The following is a 22,749-nucleotide window of genomic DNA, read 5'->3' as shown; positions in this document are numbered from 1 at the left end:
CATTTACTGTGACAATGTAGTTAGTGGAAAGAGCACGGGGTTTGGACTCACAGGCCTGGGTTTCATTCCTGCTGTTGCCACCGCTGTCATGTGCCCACCCTCAGGAAATTTTGTGACCTACGGAAGTGCCTTAATCTTTCTCAACCTTAGTTTCCTTACCTGTTAAATTAGAATACCGCCCAATTTATAGGGCTGTGAGATAATTATAAAGTACCTCCTTAGGGACTCAATTAATGATAGCTATTCATTTTTAAGCTTTATTTTAACTTCCTAGCTATGGGACCTTCAGATTTCTTCATTCCTCAGTTTCCTTCGTCATAAATCTACTCTACCTCATAGAAATGGAGATATTATATAAGTTAATACATATTAAATATCAGGCACTTCACAAGTGCTCATCAAATATTGCCTAAAATATTAAAAATTATTCAGTAGTGGTAGTAGTAGTATGTTTAGTCCACTGGGCCGAAAGCTACAGAGACTCCAGAGATGGATTACACTGTTTTATCTCGATCCTCAGGAAACTTTGGGGGACATGACGACTAATAAGGCAGAATGTATGTATTTATATTTTCAATTTAATTTTTTTAGTAATTCATTCAGATAGTCCATGATTCACCATAAAATGTAATACAGCAGGTGGTCATGTGATACACCCTCACTCTCATCCCCATTGCTCAAGTGTTACCAATTTGTCCTTGTAGCTAATTCTATCCATGTAAAGGCAAATATTGTATGTACTCCCCGCCCTGTGTTGCACATTGTTTTTCTTTTTACAAATGGTATTATATACTAAATACACTATCCTGTATCTTGCTTTCTTTCACCTAATACAGCTGAGTAATTGTTTTATTTCAGTATATTAAGGGCTTCATTTTTTTTTTTTTTTTTTTTAATGAGACAGTTCATCGTATGGATGTGCCTGTGTTTATTAACTGGTTAGTGAACTGGTTTTATTTTTGGGTCTTGTATGACCTTTTAAACTAAGGGAATCTGTCATTATGCCTTTATTTTTTTAAATGAAAGACATTTCTTTTGAATAAGAAATACCAGTTTCTGACAGGAAGTGGTTATTTGAACTGTCTTACTACCTTTTTAGGTCCAGTTTTTAAAAGTTTTAGTGAAGTGATCCAGATGTGCATGAAAAGGCAAGTAAGGTGGGTAAGAGTTAACTCACAAAATGAGTTTAGTCTGAATGTAACTCTTTTGTTGAGATTCTTACACCCTGAACAGACTACTTCTATTATTGCACCAAAAAAGTGTCTATAGTTTTTTCTCTAAATGAGAAAGAACACCTCAAGTACTTTTTTTTTTCCCACTTAAGCAGACTGTTCTCATGCGATATTACTACCTCCTAATGCTGATTGGAGTACTAGCTTTGTCCCTGTGGCATTTTGTTTTCACATTAATTTTTTCTTTGATGATTTTCTAGTATTTCTTAGTGTAATTATCAGTGAGTTTTATATTTTATACCTAATTAAGTAGCAATAAATATAGCTAATATATAAATAGAAAGAATGCTTGTCTATATGCTTGTCTACTTAGACTTTACTGCTTACATGGTGTGTGTGTGTGTGTGTGTGTGTGTGTGTGTGTGTGTGTGTAAGTCCTTGGTCATCCAGTTGGACCAAGTAATACTCATTTCAGCTAGAACACAAAACAGGTTTCAGTACCTCTCTTTTTCTTTTTTTTGGCTCTTCTAGGTAGCATTTAACTATTTGGTACGTTTTACATGCTGTTAGTGTATTTATCTTTAAAATACACATGCTGTAAGTATTTTAAGTTGATTAAACTTAGAAAGAAAATGATAACTAATAATCCTGCAGCAGGGACACACTTAAGGCCCTTATCTTTCAAAAAACAAGTCATTAAATGAAGCTGTTGTGGTGTATCTGATTTTTTGTTTGCTCACATTGCCAGTTACTTGAGCTGAAGTTCTTAGTGTAAGAATATTGCCTTACTATTATTTTGAGGATTTACTAGTATTTCATGTTAAGTACTAATATTTTCTGTTTTTACCTGCTCAGTTAGTAAAAACACTAATCTTTACAGGTTTGGGGAGTTGGAGGTAGATTAGTGAAATCTGCAAAGGCAGAAAATTTTCCTTCTGGAACACATCTGTGGGCGACAGGGAATTAAATGATTTCTCACAGTATGCTGAAATCAGTAAATTGCCTTTTGTGGTAGAAGTAAAGATCATGAACTAAATGGACAAACTGATAATGTGAAAATGACTGTTTTCTGCTGCCAGTTTTACGTGTCATGGTTTAAGAGGTGAACCCTGGTCAACTTTCTGAATCCGTAAGAAGAAAAGATGGTTTCAGTCTTATTCTGTACCATAATATCTGTAAATGTAGGTTTTGAGACATGTTTGTAACTTGGATAAAGAGTAGCCATTGGATTTTCTTCACATTCAGAATGCTTCTCCCCCCTAACGTATACATACTCCTCTTTGTTTTGTTTTGCATTCTTAGCTCTGCCAGATGTGGCCTCATAAAGATAAGTTATGTTATATTTTACCTAGAGTTTTACTCACCTGTTTTCTAGTTTATCAGAAAGAAGAGGGGGAAAAAGGTTAGTCATTCATATTCTGGTATGTATTCCTATAGATAAGTAGAAGACAGTATTTTACATCTCCAGTGATGAAAAATTACCTTCAATATATATTTAATCAGTTCTTGGGGCTAGCTCATGAATTTCAATTTAAAAAAAGTAGTACTTCTTGATAAACTTTTAAATGTCTGAGTTGCTTTTTCTTATGCTGGGGTAAAAGTAAAAAAGGAGTTTACCACGAATGTGATGGGCTGTCTGAACAAAGATGAAAAGCATTTATCAGTTTTCTTTCTGTTGTTGGATTAATCTAGGATCTCTGAATAATCTAACAAAGAGCAAGATTGGGAGAGTAAAAGGTCTGAGGGATCATTGGTGAGTTTCTTGCCTCAAGGGGAGAAGTAAAGACTGACCTTTTGTTGTAGAAGAGAGAATCCAGTAGGAAGTTAAAATTGATAATGATGTTGGTGTAGGAGTAGAGGGTAGGTCTGAAAGTTGACTTACACCAATGGTAATAGGAAATTTCTTTCCGAAAGGTTAGTGAATCTTCTCTGAAACTGAGATTGCTTTCTTCAACTTTAAGAGTATATCTAATGAGCTGGTTATCTGTGTGAGTTTCTGGTTATGATTTTATGACCATATAAATGTAACTAAAAATGTTTGTAATTCAGCCAAAGCTGAGTAACCATTATTTCTGAGGGTCATTATCCCTATTTGTGTAGATGGTTGGCAATAGGAGACTGAGAAATATCACTGAAGTGAAAATTATTGCTTGTTCCGAACTATTTGTATTCTTAAAGGGGTATCATTTCTTTAAAAGTTATCAGTAGCAGCTTTGTTTGCTGTGACGAATAATAATGATGCTTTGGTTTTACTTACTGTCGTTTATCAGCCTAGTCATTTATTCAGTGAACATTTATTGACCATTGACTTTAAAGTGAGTGAAATAATCATAGGAAGATTTATTCAGTTAAGTATTTTTGTAGATGTTAAATGAAGCGTCATGCTAGTTGCTGTAAACAGTAAAGCTGGAGAACCTTCAGGAACCTACAGTATAGTAGAAATGACAAAAATCATGTAAGAAAGAAGGATTTATACATGACGGAATATCAATTTTTCACTACTGTCTTGAAGGGCTATACAGTTTAGAAGAGAAAGAGTTTGGTGAGGAAAAGTTTTATGAGAAAGACAGAATTTAAACTGAATACTGAAGAACTTGGATAGGTAGCATTGAAAGGCAATGTGTTCTAGGCAGTGGTAAGGACAACCAAAATGAAGACATGGAAGTAGAATGAGGTATAAATCAAGAAATAACAACTTTGAATGAAACATTTTAATTTGAAGCACTATATTTGAGAATTATTTCTAATGAAGAATTTATTATGATGCTTGTATGAGTATAGTGTATTACTCATAATACTCTACCATATTGGGGGAATTCACGCTTAACAAACTTTTACCATTAAGGGAGGGAGTAACTCCTTCATTTTTTGCAGATGACTAAACTGAGCTCTGGAGAACTTAAATGATTTATTTGCTGGAAGAGCCTTTTCTCTGAGCAAGAAATAACAGTAAAGCATAGGCTTCATCACTTTTTTGTAGCATTGTCTTTTTGTGATGAAAGTTTTCACGTTTCTAGCTTTATTAATGATCTAGAATTTTTGTTTTTAAATGATAGTACTATATAGTAGTTGTATAAATAGGTATATAAAAGTTCACTTGGAGGAAATATTCTAGCCAAGGTATTAAAAAAATATACTGGTTTCATTATCTTACTAATTAGATCTACATCAGTAGAAAGACATGATTTGTTTTTTTCCATAATTTGTTGTATTTCTGTCATTTCAAACTGGAAGTTTATGGTTTTAAATCATTGTTATTAAATATTTTTTGGAGGGAATTTATAGGCAAACTGGTCATAACGATTAGTTTATAATTGCCAAGCCCTTTTGTATATAACACATATTTTATCTGTTATTAGCTTGTAAGCGCTTTGAGAGAAAGTTTCTTGTCTGTTTTAAACTGTAGTCCCCATAGTTTTTGGTGGAACACTTCTTATGTAATAGGCACAGAAAACGTATTTGTTTAATGAATGATTCCCTCTTGGGATGGTCACAGCTTTGAAAGGCAGGATTAAAAACAGTTCCTGTAGAGTTGCACAGATTAAAGGAAGCAGACATACATGCTTTAGATAATTAAAACTTACTGAAGTTAAAGATTTATTTTTTTAAAGCCAAGGAAATTATGCTCATTTTCCCATAGCTTAAAAAGTTTTTCCACTTTGAGTTTTCATTAACCTCTGATGCCTTACTAATACTTTTTGCCTCTGAGACTTGAGAAATGGCATAAGATTGTATAAATCAAAACGACCTTACCAGAAATCACTACCAGGTCAGTAAAAAATAAATAAGTAAAATAAAATAAGTAAGCTTTATAAAAAGGGGCTCCTGGGTGGCTCAGTCGGTTGAGCGTCTGACTCTTGGTTTTGGCTTAGGTCATGATCTTGCGGTTCATGAGTTCAAGCCCCTTGAGCCCTGCTTGGGATTCTCTCTCTCTCTCTCTCTCTCTCTCTCTCTCTCCCTCCCTCCCTCCCTCCCTCCCTCCCTCCCTCTCCCTCTTTCTCCCTCTCTCCTGTTCCCTCACTCATGCTGTGTCTCTCTAAGTAAATAAACTTAAAATAATACATCTACCTGAAAGATTGGACTTCATGTTGATTCTTTTAGGAGTAAAAATAAAGATACATAAAATTGAAGTGAATCTTTAAGTAAAACTTTGCTGTTGTCTGTTTGTAATTTATCAGCTTTGTAGCTTAACCATGGCTAATGTTTATTATTATTTTTTTAAGTTTTTGAGAGAGAGAGCATGAGCACGTGAGCCGGCAGGGGTGGACAGAGGATCCGAAGCAGGCTCTGTGCTGACAGCAGAGAGCCCAGTGTGGGGCTCGAAATCACAAAGCTGCAGTCGGCCACCCAAATGACTGAGCCACCCAGGCGCCCCAACCATGGCTAATTTTTCAGTGTAGTCCAGTATGTCCTTGGTCCCTTAGGTGCCAGGCTTTTTCTAGTGAGCAAAACATAATAAAAATGCTTAGCACGTGGCTTAATTGTTCATGCAGTTCCATTGCCAAATATACAAAGAATTCTTCACATTTTCTAATATTGGAGGCTGTGTGGTACAGCCCTGCACAGTCTTGCAGATTCCTTGCAAATCTCTCAACATGTCTAGTTCTCCATCTGTGAAGTCAGAACTAAAAGCAGGATTCCTGTCTTATGACTTCTCCTGTAACATGTGCCGTCTCACTTCAGGAAAAGTGAATTTTCACTCTTCCGTGTCTAATTTGTAAATAATTCACCAAGAATAGCATTTCAAAATTTAGTTCAAAACAGAGCTGTCAAAATAATAAATGTTTAACTTTATAAACACACTTGGATATTCATTTTCCATTTGAATGTAGTGATTTTCACATAGTCTCTCAGGTTTTATTGAGTAAATGAAGTAGTAGGCTTTAAATATTTAACTTCAGAGCATAACTTTTGTGGGTCCTTACAGTTTTAGCATTGAGCTAGTTTATGAATCAACTTAAAATTTTAAGAGTTTCACTCTTTAGTCAACACAGAAATTGCTTTTCTAAAAGTAACTGCATGTAGGTGGTGTGTAATCCTTTTATCCTTAAGTCCTTTAAAAAAAATTCAGCTCCAAAACATCCATTTAGTGGAACTTCATATGTAGAAGTTTATATAGGCTCACTTCTTTGAAATGCTTAGGTGTAAAAAGCTGTAAACAGTATTGCATGGGAAAGAAAGGAGAATGGGAAGTAATGGGATAAAATGTTATCTAAAATAATGCACAGTCATGGTTGCTTCCTTGCTAAGCAACACTGTTTGTCTCTTGGTGACCAGATACATGAAGGCTTGTTTGAGAGCCATAAGTAGTCTTACGTGAAGGCAAGCGAGGCAAATACATTTTGCCAATACTTAAAAAATAATGACTTTGGTTTGAGAAAACACTAAAGCTTTTCTGTTGAAAGGTACTATAGAATTAGTCCTAGGAAGGCTGTCATCGTGCAGTGCATTTCTATAAATCATGTAACATTTTTCTAATTCACCGTGGTAAGTACTTTGAGAACAGTGTCTTTCTTGTAGCACATGCTACACATTTAAAAATGACTTTAAAAATAGCATCCAAATACTGTGGTAATTATGAAACTGCAATAAATAATAAAATATAAATATTTAACTTTTTAAAGCAGTTTCTCTGAGTTGAGTCCAATAAATAAGTTAATTTTATTAAATAAAATTGAAAAGATTTCCCTTTCCTGTATGCTGCCTTCGTTTTTCGGTAGTGGTGGTTGGGTTATACTGATATTTACTACTGATAAAAAGAAATTATAAAAATATATAAGCAATCTTTAGGCTTTTATTTTTGTATTAAAAATGTTTAAAATTCATTGAGTTCAAATCACACAGAATTAACTTCATGTACAACTTCTTGCCTTCCTCTAATATCTGGACTAGAGGCAGATTTATTCTCCCAATTAAGGAAGAAAGACCTTGGTAGGAGCACAGAGTAAACTGTTTCTGAAAACTGTGTTAGAATTTACTTAACTTGATAAAGACACCAATTTATTTTAGTTTGTCACATTTCCCATTCATACTCTTTTTCAAAAAATGTATAATTTCATTTTGTTAGGGTGTGATTATTCTAATAAAATTTTACAGTTGAAGTTGGTACCTGTTGAGGGGGGGGTATGTGTGTAGGTACATATATACCTATATAATACCTATAATGTGTATATATACGTATATACGCATTATGTATACACATACAGCATTTGAATATGCTGTTTTCCTCTCTGGTTTTAGTGAAGATATGCTATTTTTAATACCAAACGACCATTTACTACTAGCATCAGAAACCTGAAGCATTGCTAAATTTCCAGTATTGATTGCATACATCTCCATTCCACTAGATTGAGCATATTAAAGAGTGACATGACAAGTACTTCAAAGTTAACAATCCCCAAAAAATGTACGGGGAAAAAAAATAGAAAAAACGGCAGTACAGCATAGTTATTGACTGTTGGAAAGCCGAAGTCTTGTGTAGCACCTGAACATTTCATTACTTTCTTTAGTAAATTAATCATAACACTTTAGAGAATTAATCAAGACATGCTGGAGTTGTTAAGAATGTGTTAGAATGCTTTTTAAATAGTCATAATATCCTAAAAACGAAATAAGAGGTACAAAACATGTAGAGAGTATTCAGTATCGCCATAGATGTTTCTACTTACACTTCTGCAAAATATTTCTAGTAATATATTTGACTATGACAACAAAATAATCATATAGTTTTTTGGTTTTTTTTTTTTTAACGTTCATTTATTATTGAGAGAGAGACAGAGCATGAGCTTGGGAGGGGCAGAGAGAGAAGGAGACACAGAATCTGAAGCGGGCTCCAGGCTCCAAGCTGTTAGCACAGAGCCCAAAGCGGGGCTGGAACTCACAAACCACAAGATCATGACCTGAGCTGAAGTGGGACGCTCAACCTACTGAACCACCCAGGCGCCCCAAAATAATCATATAGTTTTAAAATCATGTGCCCAAATGTACCTTTTACACATCAAGGAGGTTACCCTGGAGACTTTAGAGTTGTGCTTTCCTTAAATCCCTGGGCTTTGAGGTTAGGAGGCATCAGCCACTTGTTAGGGTAAGGGTGAGGTTTTTTTCTCATTTATAATTAAGGTCATTTGCATTTAAAAAAATCACAGCATGTAATCTTATGTTCCATTAGTTATGGCCGCGTTATTCATAAATCAAAATCCTGGATTAAATTGGTCATAGACTTAAGGAATTAAAAAGTAAACTAGATTGTGGAGGAGATGGGTTTATTTTTTATAAAGTTGAACCTGAATAGAATGTTTAGGATTGTAAGGACTGGGGCACTTCTTGAAGGTCAAAATATTTTGGGAAGCAGAACAAGCTAAAATCTGCAGCATTCATTCCTTTTGTAATGACTTTTCAGCAAAAGTGACAGTATGAACTTGCTTTCTTGTTTGCTGAGCTTTGCTTAAGTTGGCAGAGGCACATAGATATGAACATAGTGCTGCCAGAAATCTGTCCCTGATTCAGTATAGTTCTGTAGAGGTGCTAAGTACGTGAATTAATTAATTAATTAATTAATTAATTTTCATTAAAACTCATTTATTACCAAATTTCAGTTTCAGGTAATTCCCATAATATTGATTCCTATGACAGTTATTTAGAAGGTAATTCCTGACAAGTTCAGACAATTTGATTTAAAAAATTACCACTAATGTATACATGATATACTGGGTCTAGCTAATCTGAGTGAATTAAATGCTGCTTTATTAATGACGTTTTCACTGGTCAGCTTTTAGAATCTTGGAAATCCCTGCAACTTCCTTCTCAGCTTTATTTTTTATACACTACCTCTCACCATCTGATTTATTATACATTTTACTTACCTTCTCTCCCTGCTCCCACACACTAGAATGTAAGTTCCACAAAAGGAAAGTGTTTTTAAAAATTTGTGTATTTCTTTTTCCCGAGTGATTTGACCGTGCCTGGCATGTAAGTGTTCAGGTCTGATACCCTAATAAAAGTATAACGTATATAATGTAAGTTGTGAAAATTGGAGATGTTGTTGGTTTTATTTAGTTACTTGTGGTGAATTCTCTCAGGATATATTGCTATATAGAGTAGAAGTGAAATTCATTGCAATATAGAAATTCTAAACCCAGTAACTTTAAAGAGACATCATTCTCAATTCTCATTTTGTCCTAGTAGGAGATTGCTGATAGCTTTAGAGTGACTATTCTGTTTTCATTTGCCTTCTCTCCTTGCTTCTGTACAGAATCTGACCCCAGCCACTGATTCACTCATTTCTCTAAAAGCATACTATAATGTCAGCCTTGGCTCATACCATTTTTCTTACCAGAAAAGTTACCCTCCTTCCTCACATTTTTGAATTCTGTGTCCATCCTCAGTGCTGCTTTGGAGTTCCCCCACTCTCTTGACTATTGCAGAACATTTTCCTTTCCTTTAAATGTCATGGAAGCACTCATTTGACGCTTTACTGGGATGTTTTTCTAAACTACATTGTGAAGTTTTCAGTATCTACTGTCTTTACCATGTAAAGGGTACAAAGTGATACCATCTTAGATAAATTTCTTGAAGCTTTCTAAGATGGAAAGGAAAAACTTCTTTATCCTCTTTGAGAATTAAGAAAGGGGACTATAAAACTATTTAATAACTATTTAGTTGATAACTAACAATAAATGTGACCAGAGCAATGTAATGATAAAAGAAACGCTGTCCAACATTGAAAGAGAATCTTTGTTGACTAGTAGTCTGGTCTCGTAGCATTTTTTTTTTTTTTTTTTTTTTTAAGTACTGCTAATTATCTCAAGTTGTATTGCATTCTCATGATTTTATAAATCAGTAAGTGGTAATAGCCCTGTACTAATCCAAGATCAAGAGGCAGGCTAGGTGACCTATTCCTAGTGAGCTGTCTTCTTTTACTGTGTACATATTATTATATAGTAAAAGGAAATACTTCATTTATATTAAGTGGCCTGCATAATTACGTGTGTGTACATGTATCTTGTGTCATTTCTCAGGGTCAGAGCATTTAAAATTGAAAGAATTCTTTTTAATTCATCTTCCTTGTTTTCATAGATGAGGAAACTGAAAATCAAAAAGTTTAATTTTTCCAGTGACTGCTTGGTGACAGATCCAGCTTCCCACCAAGTGTTAGGTTCCCTCTCCCCACTACTCACAGCCGCATTGTTTATTTCTCTGAACATTGGGTGAATAATGCAAAGAATCACTTCACTTTATTTTTCGTAATGAGAGGCAGAACTCTAGAAGACATTATAGCAAAATGGTATGTATCCTTGTGAATTGGCTTAAATATTTTTGATTCTTTTAGGCATGATACTGTTTTGAAATTTGTTATAAACTTAGGGTTTCCAAAGGATTATATTAATTTTTAGGGAAAAATCAGGAAAATCTCCAAATTTTAAATATCAGTAACCCAGAGTTTTATAATTGTGAGAGTATTGGAAGAAGAACCCCCAGACTGTCAAGCTGATACTACATTTTCAGTGATATCTGAGATCCATTCTGTTACTGATGTTCCAGGCCCAGTATTTATACAACATTCTCTCTGAGCTTATATGTACCTAATATTTTACTTATTTCATAGCAGTATTCAGTCGTTCTTAATTTTTGTATTCCTGAAAAGCATTCATTTGTGTAATGAATTAAGAATCTCCTTTCTTCAAACGACTTTGGACACCCACATATTGGCTGTAGTCATTGATCCTGTGTCTGCATACTGCACTTCTGGCTAGACTGCTCCTGGGATGTTAGCAAAATTGAAGATTGTACATATGATACTCTAACATCTCTTCTCTCTCCACCTGAAGATACAAACAAAAAAGAGCAAAAGTTTTCCGAGTCCAGAAAGAATGCACCAACTTTAAGTGTCAGTTTAGTCTAGTTGAGAGACTGCTATTTCAGTACCTTGATGGTAAAATAGTGTCTGATTCAGTTCAGTCAGTGAGTTTCTAATCCGAAACAAATTGTTATTACTTAAACAATTCTCACTTACACTTTGAGAAAAGCACATTGAGAATTTTCTGATGAAAGACAGTATTTGTGCTGTTGCTTGAGATGTTGATACCTCCTTAAGCTAAGAGTTATAAACATTAAGAAGGCTGTCCCCATATCTGAAAAAGATTGGTAGTCTTCCTGGATGAAAGAAATGAAAATAAAACAGTGGCAGTTTAGATGAGAGAATCCTACCTGTTGAAAATATTACACTTTTTGTTTTTGTTTTTTAAGAATATTACCTAGTTGGGAAGGGAAGAAGGATGAAAGTCCCATTCTTATTTTGAATGTGTCCTTGTAGCTATAATCATTGATGTTAACTAGTGGTTTTGTTTATTATAATATATTTTCTTTTCTGCAACAAAAAGTTATAAAGATGTTCTATACCTCAAATGTCAGAAAAAAATTAAGTAGTCCTGATGTTGTATAGTGGGGGGAAAAAAAAGATACATGATCCGTACCTTAGATTGCTTTTAATCAAATGGGGGATTGAAACTATATAGATGACAGCACAGGTTTAAAAAAAAAAATGTGGCCTGGAATAAAGTTTTTTAAAAATGGTTGGTGTATACTCTGTCTACAAAGGAGGTATGATGATAAAGTTATATTTATCTTTATTCGCATTAAAATGATGACATGGGGGAGAAGACGGAGAAAAATTTATGGATTTCTGCCCATACTTAGCTTGACTGAGTTCAATCTTGTCCTCAAATGGATTCACTTGCATGCTATTGCGATTAGGTGGTTTTCACATGCTATTTTCTTGCTGACCAAAAGTATGGACAACATTTAGGGTACAGAAACCATTTTGTTGTTGATGTTGCCTTGTTGTTAATGTCTTTCTTAAATTTTTTAGTTTAAAAGAGCACAGACTGTAAGTATATAACTCAGTTATCACAAGTGATCATAAAGTTACTTGATAATTTTTAAGAATAGTATTTCTGCTGTTTAGAAATATGGGGTAAGCAATTGAGGCAGGATTTAATAAAAATGGTAATTTCATATAAAAATATCTGAGATTAAAAATTTTTTTTCAACAGGTATCTCAAAATCATGATTGAAATACGGTTTTTTGGTTCATAGTTTTCAAAATGTTGTTCATGACTTCTGGAATTAAAATCTTTTAAATTGTACAAGTAATTCTGAAGTGATGCTGATGGGAAGAAAACAAAATGCTAAACTATGTAAAAAGTACAAGGTGAAAGTCGTCATCCTATCCAGTTCCACCACATCTTCCTCTGTCCAGAGCCACCGCTTACAGTTTAGTATGTAACTTCCCATACTTGTTCGATGCCTACATACAGCGTGTTTTACACAGTGTGACTTGTTTTTTTACATAAGTGGAATTCTCCTTTACGGTGTGTTCTGTGACTTGCGCTTCCACTCAGCCTTGGAAAGCTTTATCTGTCGTTATAGTACAGACTCCTTTTTCATTGTTGTAATTTCTTTAATGGTCCTTCTGATAATGGATACTTGTTTCCAGTTTTTCACTGTTACAAAAAATACTACAGTGAATATTCTCGAGCATGTATTTTTGTGAACTAGTCAATAAGGAAGGAGTTTCTTGTTGACTAGTAGTTTCTCTGTATTCTAGATGTTACTGTGTCAATTATATATGCAGATGTTTTCTCCCTACGCACTTGTCTTAGTGTCTTTTGTCATATGAATGTTGTAAATAACTATGCAGTTAAGTCTGTTGATCTTTTCATTTGTAATCTCCTTTGTGGATTCTATATTTCTATATTATTTATACTCATTTCCACAGAGATATTTTTACTTCCTTTTTTTTAACTGTCACTTGTAAAACTTTTTCTAGAACTCTGAATGATGGCAAAATGTATTCGTATATTATACATTACGATGGCATGTAATAATCACATAAGAATCAGTCACAATTTTGATGATCTATCAATTTCAGAGTTATAAAATAAATATAATAAATTCTGGAAAAGCATTGGGGCTTTTGTGTTATTTATGGAATCATAGTAGGTAGTCATTATTTTTAGTAAATTCATTTTTGACAGGTAATATGCCAGGCACTAAATGATAACAGTGGTACACAAGTAAGAAGTAATCTCTTTGATTGTGAATCCTTTAGACACAATTATTACCAGAAATTTATTTCTGTTGTCAGAAATCTTTCCTCAGCATGTAGCTGCTGCTAGGGATTGTTCTCTGCTTACCTATGCTCCCAGTCAGTGCCAGATTACCCAGCAAATATACCAGCAAAGTAGGGTCCCAAAGTAAAAAAGAGCAGCCTTCATTAACTTACTCAGTTTTGTTTCCTGTATGTGTGCATGTGTAGTGTGGCACACTACACATAGGGTGAGGAGTCAGAACACTAATATTTGCAGTGTCTGCGGCCTCTAATTTGGCTCTGTGGATGTTTATCCCACCTTTCTATCTCGATACCCCACAACTCGGGCTGATTTTGTCCCAACATTTCCTGTGGAAGTAGCATATAATTTTCTGCTTCTTCCCTATAATAGGAGGGAATACCCTCATAGGAGGTACCATGAAGCCGATACATCTCATAGACCCTGTCATCAGCTCACTTCTACTCTCTACCTTCTTTCCATACCTAATTAGTACAGTTTGAAAAAATTACAGTTTTACTGGTACGCTCCTCCCCTTGTTCATAGAGGAGATTCATGGAAGGGAGGAATCCCTTCTTCTTTCTAGATGGAATACTGTCCCGTTAGGAAGAAGTGACAAGTGAAAAGACAGGTGGTTGTTTTTTTTCCTTTTTGAAGGAACTAGAACTTATACAGCTCAGCAGATTTGGATGAGTTTGACAGTATTTCAGCTAGGTTACTATTTTTTTTGAACTAGATTTGAGTGCATTTGCTAATGTAACCAGTACATATACCTATTCATAACCTGAAATTTGCCTTTAAAGTCACAAAAGCACAAAGCACTGTAGTGCTTGTAACACTCTTCCATGTTATTGTAGGTAACTAAATGACCATGGAATCTGGAGCAGAGAACCAGCAGAGTGGAGATGCGGCTGTAACAGAAGCTGAAAACCAACAAATGACAGTTCAAGCCCAGCCACAGATTGCCACATTAGCCCAGGTATATAAAATACATGGAGAAGATTCCAAGTTATGTCTCTTCTAAGAGGAGTATGTTTCAGACAGGAAGATTTAGTTCTTATTATAGAGATAAGCATAGAACGAGCGGAGACATTCTTAGGGTATCAAAATTCCTGTTTACTTAGTATTATTAGCCTAATTTTAGAAATGATACAATTAATTTAGTAACATAACAGAAAACCGTATTTTTAAACACTAGTTATCTATTTGTAGTGACCTGATTCAGAATAATGACATTTTAATAATGGGTAGATTGTCTCTCTTAAACCAAGGAAGAAAACCTGGTAATGTTAACTATTTGGGTTTTTTTTTGTTTTTTTTTTTTCATATCACACAGATTTATTCTGAGGCATGGGAATTTAGATAATCTGACAGGCTAAGTTTTCCATGTGCTTAAACTAAAAAATAGGATAAACAAACTGACACACAAGTAAATTTCAAGGATGATAATGGTGTTTGTTTCCTGTATCCTTCAAATATAATTCACGATTCTTTAACTTTGTCTTTGTCTTAAACATTCTATCTCTAAAGTCATATTCTCTCATCCTTATTTTTTGTTCTGGTGTATTTTTCCTCAAATATTTTAAATAATACTAACCATTATTTGCATATAAGTGAGAAAGGTAGTTGATATAAGACATAAACCTGCTAGATAAAAGAGTGTGATACTGTCTCTTTCTGATAAAGGCTCCCAGAAGAATATAATCCTAGCAGAGGCTCTGGGATGTTGAACTTCAGCGTCCTGAAGAACTGAAAAGCCCTCCTAGGGGAGTCCCTGAGTTTGAATGGGTCTTGGAGAATAGGGGGCTAACCACAGACTAAGGGGGGGCTACTACACTAAGCCAAAGTGGGGGCCAAATACTGGAGCTCCAGCAGGAGAGAGTCACAAGGAGTGGGCTGCTGTCTGTTTTCTCCTGATTACTAGGGCCCACCTCCACCCCTCAGGAGTTAAGGCAAAGCAGAATATATCTGGGGGTGAAGTAAATACTTGGATGAGGCAGGTGCAGAAACATAGGGGGAAAATCCAGGGCTTCATCAAAACGTGGTCAAGGCAAACATGCAGAGGTGAGAGTCTGGGTTTATCCACTGGGTTTATCCAACCATTTGGCCTGGTAAAAAGGTACAGTGCCAGCAGGGATCTTGGTGATGAAAACCTTCCACTTATCTGTCTCTTGGATGGCACTATTGTGTCTGATCTGGTTGTCCTCTGAGTCTGCTATATGATGCATTCCTGGAAATTCCTTTCCCCTTACTGTCTTTCTCTTAATCGAGTTTGTGTTCTTGACATAGTAAAGCACGTTTTCCAGTGGTTTCTTAAGCAAGTTTGGGTAAAGAAGTCTTGGTAAAGAAATCCTTTTTCTTTCAAAGTTTGAAGGCATTGATCCACAATCACCAAGCAGTGTTGCTGTTTGAAAGGACTAAACCACTTTTTTTCTCTCTCTGGTATCTCTTCACAGTGCTTCACCATTTCATTATTAGGACCTTGGCTTAAATAGTTTTCATCCATTGTGCCATATATATATATATATATATATATATATATATATATATATATATATATTCATTCAATGGCCCCTTTTATAGTGGAAACTCATGTCTTCGATTCTGAGCAATGTAAATTATTTGGTTGAAGATTTTTTTCTCTAGGATCCTTGTGATCTAGATGCTACACTATAGGATTGTTTCTCTAACTCTCTTTTCCTTCCTCTTTCTCTTTGTCTTTTTGCTTTGTTTTCTGGAGATTTCTTCAGCTTCGTGTTCCAATCCATTTGTTGAATTTTTTATTTCTGCTGTCATGTTTCCAACAGTTCCTTTTGTTCTCTGAATAGTCCTTTTGTGTTTTGTTGTTGTTGTTGTCCTTTTGTGTTTTAATAGCATCCTGTTTATGTTTCACAAAGGCAATATTTTCGTTCATTTCTGAGAATATTAATTAGGTTTTAAGTTTTCTTCTCCCCATATAGATTTTTCTCTGTATAGATTTTTGCCCTTCAATTTGTTTTGGTCTCTCCATCTTTAATGTTAGAAGAAGCTTTCCTCAGATGTTTATAATTTGTGCTTGTCTGCTCAGGTTTCAAGTAGGGGACCGCAAAACTGTACCCAAAGCTCTGGATATGTTTGGGGCCTGATGCCTATAAGTTGTGAGCTTTCAGTGTAGGGTGATTATGGCCTTCCCAATGTCAGTATCTTTCAAGTCTTTATTCAAGCCCCTTGTGGTTGGTTAAGTTCCTCGGGGAAAGCTTTACTAATCTCTTGCTTACAGGGTAAAGGCCTGGGAGCTAAGTGAGAGAAGAAGACTGAAAGTTAGTTACCCCACCTTCAGCAGTGTCTGGTGTAATTTCCCCTATCCAGAAATTAAATCTCCATTTTTCTGTCAGCATGGAGTAGATTAATTATTCTTCCACAGGGAGTTATGGAGAGGGGATCCAATTGCTTCTCAAAGAGCCTTCAACCAGCCTTCCTTATTTTTAGCTCTCCCTTTACTCCACCTTCCAGGGTGACTTACTTAGATCCTGAACCTCTGAAGGATTTTGTGGTGCAAATCTGGCTTTCCCTGCATCTACCTCATGAGTTGGCCTTTTTTAGTACCATTCATCCATCTTTCCAGCCTCCAAAACTCTTCCTGTTGCCTTTCTCATTCTTTGCTCATGTGATTATGCCTGTAAAAACAGAGTCAATTTTATGAAGTTTAATTGGAGATTAGGAAGGAGCAAAATTACATGCGTATGTTTGATTTGTCATCCTCATCAGGCAGTCCTTTAGGATTGACCTAGAACAGAATGACATGATGTTTGAGCTTTAGGAAAGCTAATTTTCTTTCTCTTCCCATTTGTATAGTTTTGGTTTTTTTATTCTTAATTACAGAGTTTTTTTCATTTGCTCATCCATGTCCTTAACACATACGTTTCACATTTTTGTCATAGTTTCCTTTCATAAGTCTGATACCCAGTATTTTTTATTGTCATATTTAATATCAGAATATAATAAAAATTGTCAAATCCATGATTATAGTGGTCAAGGAACAGAAGAAATTTCAGCCCAACTAGTAAAGGAAGAAAATCAATCTAAAACAATAATGAGAGGCCTCATTTTACTTTGAGAATTTAACAGAGATTTTTTAAAGTGGAAAGGAAAATAATCTTGGTTTTGACTATGAGAATGTAAATTTTTATGGATTTAAAGAAGTAAAAGGATGATCATTGAATCTTTTTGTAATAGGCAAATTTGAAAACCTAAATATCTAATAATGAATTTATTAAACAAAGTATGTGATTTTATTGTGCAGCCATTAGAACCACTAAAGAAAATTATTACTGGTATGGAAAGATATTTATAATGGATTCAAAAAATAAAATAGATTCCATGATAGTATGTTATAAAAACAGCTATATATCTACAGCAAAAAATATTAACAGCGATTCGCTGTGGATGGTAGGAACAGAAGTGATTTTTATCTTACTTTGTCTATCTGTACTGTTTGTAAACTTATGATGAGAGGAGCCAGTATATAGAATGATCAGGGTAGAATAGGGATTATTCATTGAGTTAGCTTGCTACGTTTATTCTATAAAATAGAGAAGATGTAATAATTACTTCAAATATCAGAAGAGCTTTTGTATGGAACTAAGAGGAGATATTCTGAGTAACTTAAGCTGTGACTCTCAAACTTAAGTGCAGGGGAAAGTGTCCTTGGGTCCACTGAGATTCTGACTTTGTAAAGAGGCATCCTGTGTAATGCTAATGGAGGCAGTCCATGGACCACATTTTGAGAACCACGTAAAACTAGATAAGATTTATGGCAGTCAGAGAGAAAATGATAATAAGGAGGGACTTCCTAACTGTCCAAACATGGATGCTTATGGTTTTAATCTCTACTTTCTTGGATATCAGATCAATTCCACCATTCCCCTTTGCCCCGCCCCCAACCACCCCAAAGCTTACTTCTTGTGTTCTCTGTTTCAGTTGGTGGCATAGTTTACCAATTTTTACCCAAACATGAATTATGTGGGTCATCCTTGATTTCCTCTCTCACCTCCTTCAACCAATCATTCATAAAGCCCTTTCTAGTCTGCCTCCTGAATTTTCATTAAATCACTTCTCTCATTCCCCCTCCCTACCACTAGTGCTTTACTTCTGGCTTTATCATCTCACCTTAACTACTGTATAATCTTTCTCAATCCCCTCACCTCCACTTTTTTCTTTCTCTGAAATGAACATCTTTCATACTGCCACTGAAGTGATCTATCTAAAATGCAAACCTCACCATGATACTCCAGAGTTCAAAAGTTCTTCAGTGTCTTTCCCAGTCTCAGGAAAAAACGCACGTTCTTTAAGGTGACACATAGGTGGCTTTTCATGACTAGCTCATCTAGCCCCAGCCTTCCTTTGTTACAGTGTTCTCTCTTCCCGGTTCCTACATTCATAAAGTAACACACTTAGGTGGTCAGTCTAGTAGTGCTGACTGCTTTCCATCCCTCTCTCCCTGAAAGTCTGTGCCTGTCCCAGGGAGTCATAATATACCTAATGTATATTCTTTGTTTCAAATTCACATTCTTGCCTCCCCTCCTCTTAGGTGCCAGTGGGTAGCTCTCCTCAGTGTGTTCATTTTTCTTTTGGCAAGCCTTATTATTTCACTGGATTATACTTATTTATGTTCTTCTCCTGATGCCTTCACACATGTAGCCCCAGTTATTTTCTTCATGTTTGTAGTTTCAGTTCTGACACCACCCTTGGCACCTGGGTCCCCAATAACTGTTTACTGAATGAACAAAAAATAATGAATCCCTGAATGTATTCAAACATAGGAACAGTAAATACCATCTAATAGACACATATGACATAAGAACCCTTTGAACCTGGATATTGACTCATTAAAATTGCCTTTGTGCCTCAGGAGAAAATTCGTATCTCTTATATTCCCTCAATTCTGCTTTTATTCCTTCAAGAGGAAAATAAATCCTTAGAATACCAAGTATCATACCAGTTTGATTTGGGGGAGTGGGAACTTTGAGTTTATAATACGTATTCATACTTTCTCACTAATGAAAGGCATGCTTGTAGTTAGTTTAAGAGAGAAAACTATGCTGTATATTTTAAGATGTATATTTGTTCTAGACTTAGAGAAGTTTTGCCTAAGTTTGAGAGCAGGTATATTTTAGAATGTGGCTTATTTAACACACAATATTCTGAAGACTTCTATATTTCTTCAAAGCTAGCATATCTCTTGACCTTGGGTAAGTTACTTAATCTCTTGAGCACTTGATGTTTTTGTCTCTAAAATGGAGATAATCCTTATTACCCAGTCTTGATTTCTTCGAAGAGCAAAAGGAGAAACTGGACATGAAAGCAGGTAGGAAATTGTAAAATGTAAAGCACCATACAATTAAAGTGTATTTGGTATTCAGAGGAAGTCTGTGTTACAAATTTTGATACTGCATTAAAATAGTTTTTTGGTTTTTTGTCATTTGGAAGGATTTGAAAGGGAGGGGGCATTTATGGTCCTTTTTTTTTTTTTTTTTTTAAAGAATATTAAATTTAATCATTAGTTTCTTTCACACCAGTGAAATACTTATCTAGCAAAAAGGTCATCTTTTTCCTGCTAAAAAATTGGTGCATATTGAGCATGACTACCTCGAAGGAGGTTATCTGTGATGGTAATTTTTTTCCATGTTCAACACCATAGGTATCTATGCCAGCAGCTCATGCAACATCGTCTGCTCCCACCGTAACTTTAGTACAGCTGCCCAATGGGCAGACAGTTCAAGTCCATGGCGTTATTCAGGCGGCCCAGCCATCAGTTATTCAGTCTCCACAAGTCCAGACAGTTCAGGTATGTGTATAAAAACTTCTGCATCCACTTTCGTAACTGTCATTTATAGCCATATCTCTCTCCTTTCAGTAGTTATGAAAATAGATACATATCTAGTTCAAAGTTTATTTCATTTTACAGTAAGGAATATGCTGCGTCTGTATAGTCACCTTACGTATAGGAACATATATGTATATATATATATATATATATATATATATATACATATATATATATACACAAGAACAGACCCAATTAAAAGACTTTTTCTTAAGATATGGAGGAAAAAGAATTGATTGGGGAAATCATTAACTATGTGGGATAAAGTGGAAATGTTTGGGAAAGACTAACCTGATATACCTTAGTTCAGGAAAATTAAGATACAAAAATAATAACTTAGTAATTATTTTCTAAATGTGCCATTGGAAAAAACTAAACCCTTGTCAAAATTAATAACCTTACCTAAGCTATTACCTGAATTTTGAGATCATTTAAAGCATTGTAAAACCAGCTATGTCTAGGCATGTAAGTTGGAGTATATAACTTTGAAATAATTATATATTCAGAAAGTTCACCTTAAGGGTCAGGGATTACACTATGCACGTTACCTAATTCTTTGGAGACCTTGTTCCTTTGGATTGAATCCATGGGGAATAAAGGCACCTAGAGCTCCGCAGGTGACTGCTGAACTGGAACCTAGAGCAGTATACATCTTTGCAGTGAGCTTATTGAAAGAAAAAAAAAAAGACTTGAACGTTCATTCAAGTAGGCCATAACCCCAGCCTCCCATTTCATATTTTTTGCTTCACAGTCTTCCTGTAAGGACTTAAAAAGACTTTTCTCCGGAACTCAGGTGAGTCCTAGGTCCTAGATTTGGAGAGAACTATTTTTAGAAAGGAAGGTGAGAAATTATTCTTTATGTCTTTTTCCTTCTATAAACATGCAGTTTAAGGTTTGCGTAAAGATCTTAGAGATCTTCTAGGTCTAGGCCGAACTTGTTAACCTGCCCAGCCCTTAGTGCGTTGCTTAATTTCCCTGTGTATCCTTTCTTCTCTCCTCCAAATGGTAGTCCAGCATTACTTTGAGAAAGGAAGCTGTGTCTCCTGAGTTAAACAGTTTATAAATAGGGGTCATTGCTAAACTGTTCTTCCTGTAGTGAACCAGAATATACCTTTCTAAAACTTCTATTTAGTGGTCCCAGTTCCATCCTCAGAAACTGGTTAAGCAAATTTAATTCCTTTTCTGTTGGACCACTCCCTCTCCCTTATCTCCCACACCCTTCTACTTTACAAAAATGCCCAGACTAAACAAATGTCTGTTTTCCTTCAGCCATTTATTATATGGTATATCTCTGATTGCTCCTTACCATCCTTGCTATCTTCCTGTGGAGGAGAGCTGTTGTGTTTTCCTTGAGTATGGTAGCCAGACTGATTGATATTTGTAGAGGGAGAAGTGCCTCCTCTGCTCTGGAAGCGTTCTGTTAATGTCCTCAAAGGACATACTAGATCCAGTCAGCCATATTATACTATTGAGTCATTTAGCCACTGTTCCCTACCTCTACTTCATTCTGTTCTGGTGCTTTTGGTTTGCTTGGACACTTATGTGGGGGGAAAAAATGTTTTCATGTGAAAACATCAAGGTAGGGGCGCCTGGGTGGCTCAGTCTGTTAAGCATCTGACTCTTAATTTCGGCTCAGGTCATGATCTCACAGTTTGTAAGATTGAGTCCCACATCAGGCTCACGCTGACAGCACAGAGCCTGTTTAGGATGTTCTCACTCCCTCTCTCTGCCCCTTCCCCCACTCTCACGTGCTCTCTCACTCTCTCTCTCTCTCTCTCTCAAAATAAATAAATAAACTTAAAAAAAAATCAAGGTATATGAATTTCCATAATGAAAGACACTGGGGACCGAACTTGTTAACAAGATGGAGACAGTGTTGTCCCAGTGACAATCGAAGTATTTGGTATTTCTGTGGAATCGCACTACTGAACAGTAGTCTCCTATCTTTTGTCTCAGTTTTTATTTCATTGAATGCTACCTTACTATTTTCTATACTGTGCCATTACTAATTCCCCACTCATGTTTTCTTCTTGATAACAGTAGAAAGAACCTGACCTGCTAGTCAGAAGACATAGATTCATCACTTTCTCTTTTTCACTTGTAATGAGAGTTTGGTGTGTTATAAAGAATACACCAAAATTACCAAATTTGTTAAAATTATAATTTTTGGTCATAATATGTGATATTTAATTATTGATTCTATTTTTAATTTTAATCTTTGTGACAGTAATAATTTGGATCTGAGGGTTGCATGGCTGTTAACTTTATAGAAATACTTATTCATCTTTTCAAGAGCACATTTTTCCGTTGAGGTGGGCTATGCTTATCATTGAAAGCCTGAATTCTATGAATAGAGAGACACAAACTTTTTTTTTCTACTTCTTTAAATTTTTTATCTTATTTTTTTTCTTTAAAGGAAAACAACCAGGGAGAATATATTAGACTTTAATGGCCATTTCAGCTGGTTAACTGTGATTAGTATATTAGTAATTAGGAAGTAGTGTACATCAGAAGAGATGTTCAAACAAGGAGAGAAATGGTCCCTCAAACTTCTAGATGGGAAAATACGAGTAGTGTAGAACAGCCTTTTCAAAATCTACAAGAC

At 35.3% G+C, this 22,749-nt stretch overlaps 1 protein-coding gene across 5 annotated transcripts in view; it reads left to right on the top strand.

Moving 5' to 3' along the window:
* The window catches only part of CREB1 (cAMP responsive element binding protein 1), a 60,488-nt gene that overhangs the window by 3,180 nt on the left and 34,559 nt on the right, over nt 1–22,749 (top strand). For 3 of the 5 annotated variants that reach the window (XR_009607284.3, XM_060623216.3, XM_060623213.3), the window contains exons 2-4: nt 14,137–14,258; nt 19,959–20,105; nt 20,896–20,937. Coding sequence is in view for 4 of the 5 variants with exons in the window: in XM_060623216.3 (XP_060479199.1) it covers nt 14,145–14,258; nt 19,959–20,105; nt 20,896–20,937 (303 nt within the window). In the remaining variant the exon portion in view is untranslated. Of the gene's footprint in view, nt 1–12,223; nt 12,449–14,136; nt 14,259–19,958; nt 20,106–20,895; nt 20,938–22,749 lie in introns of all 5 variants that reach the window. The other 2 variants (XM_060623215.3, XM_060623217.3) reach the window with 2 other exon arrangements.

Source organism: Panthera onca, chromosome C1 (assembly GCF_046562875.1).
Source record: "Panthera onca isolate mPanOnc1 chromosome C1, mPanOnc1 haplotype 2, whole genome shotgun sequence".
In the NCBI taxonomy this organism is placed as follows: Eukaryota; Metazoa; Chordata; class Mammalia; order Carnivora; family Felidae; genus Panthera; species Panthera onca.
This window is presented reverse-complemented; position numbering and strand designations above follow the sequence as displayed.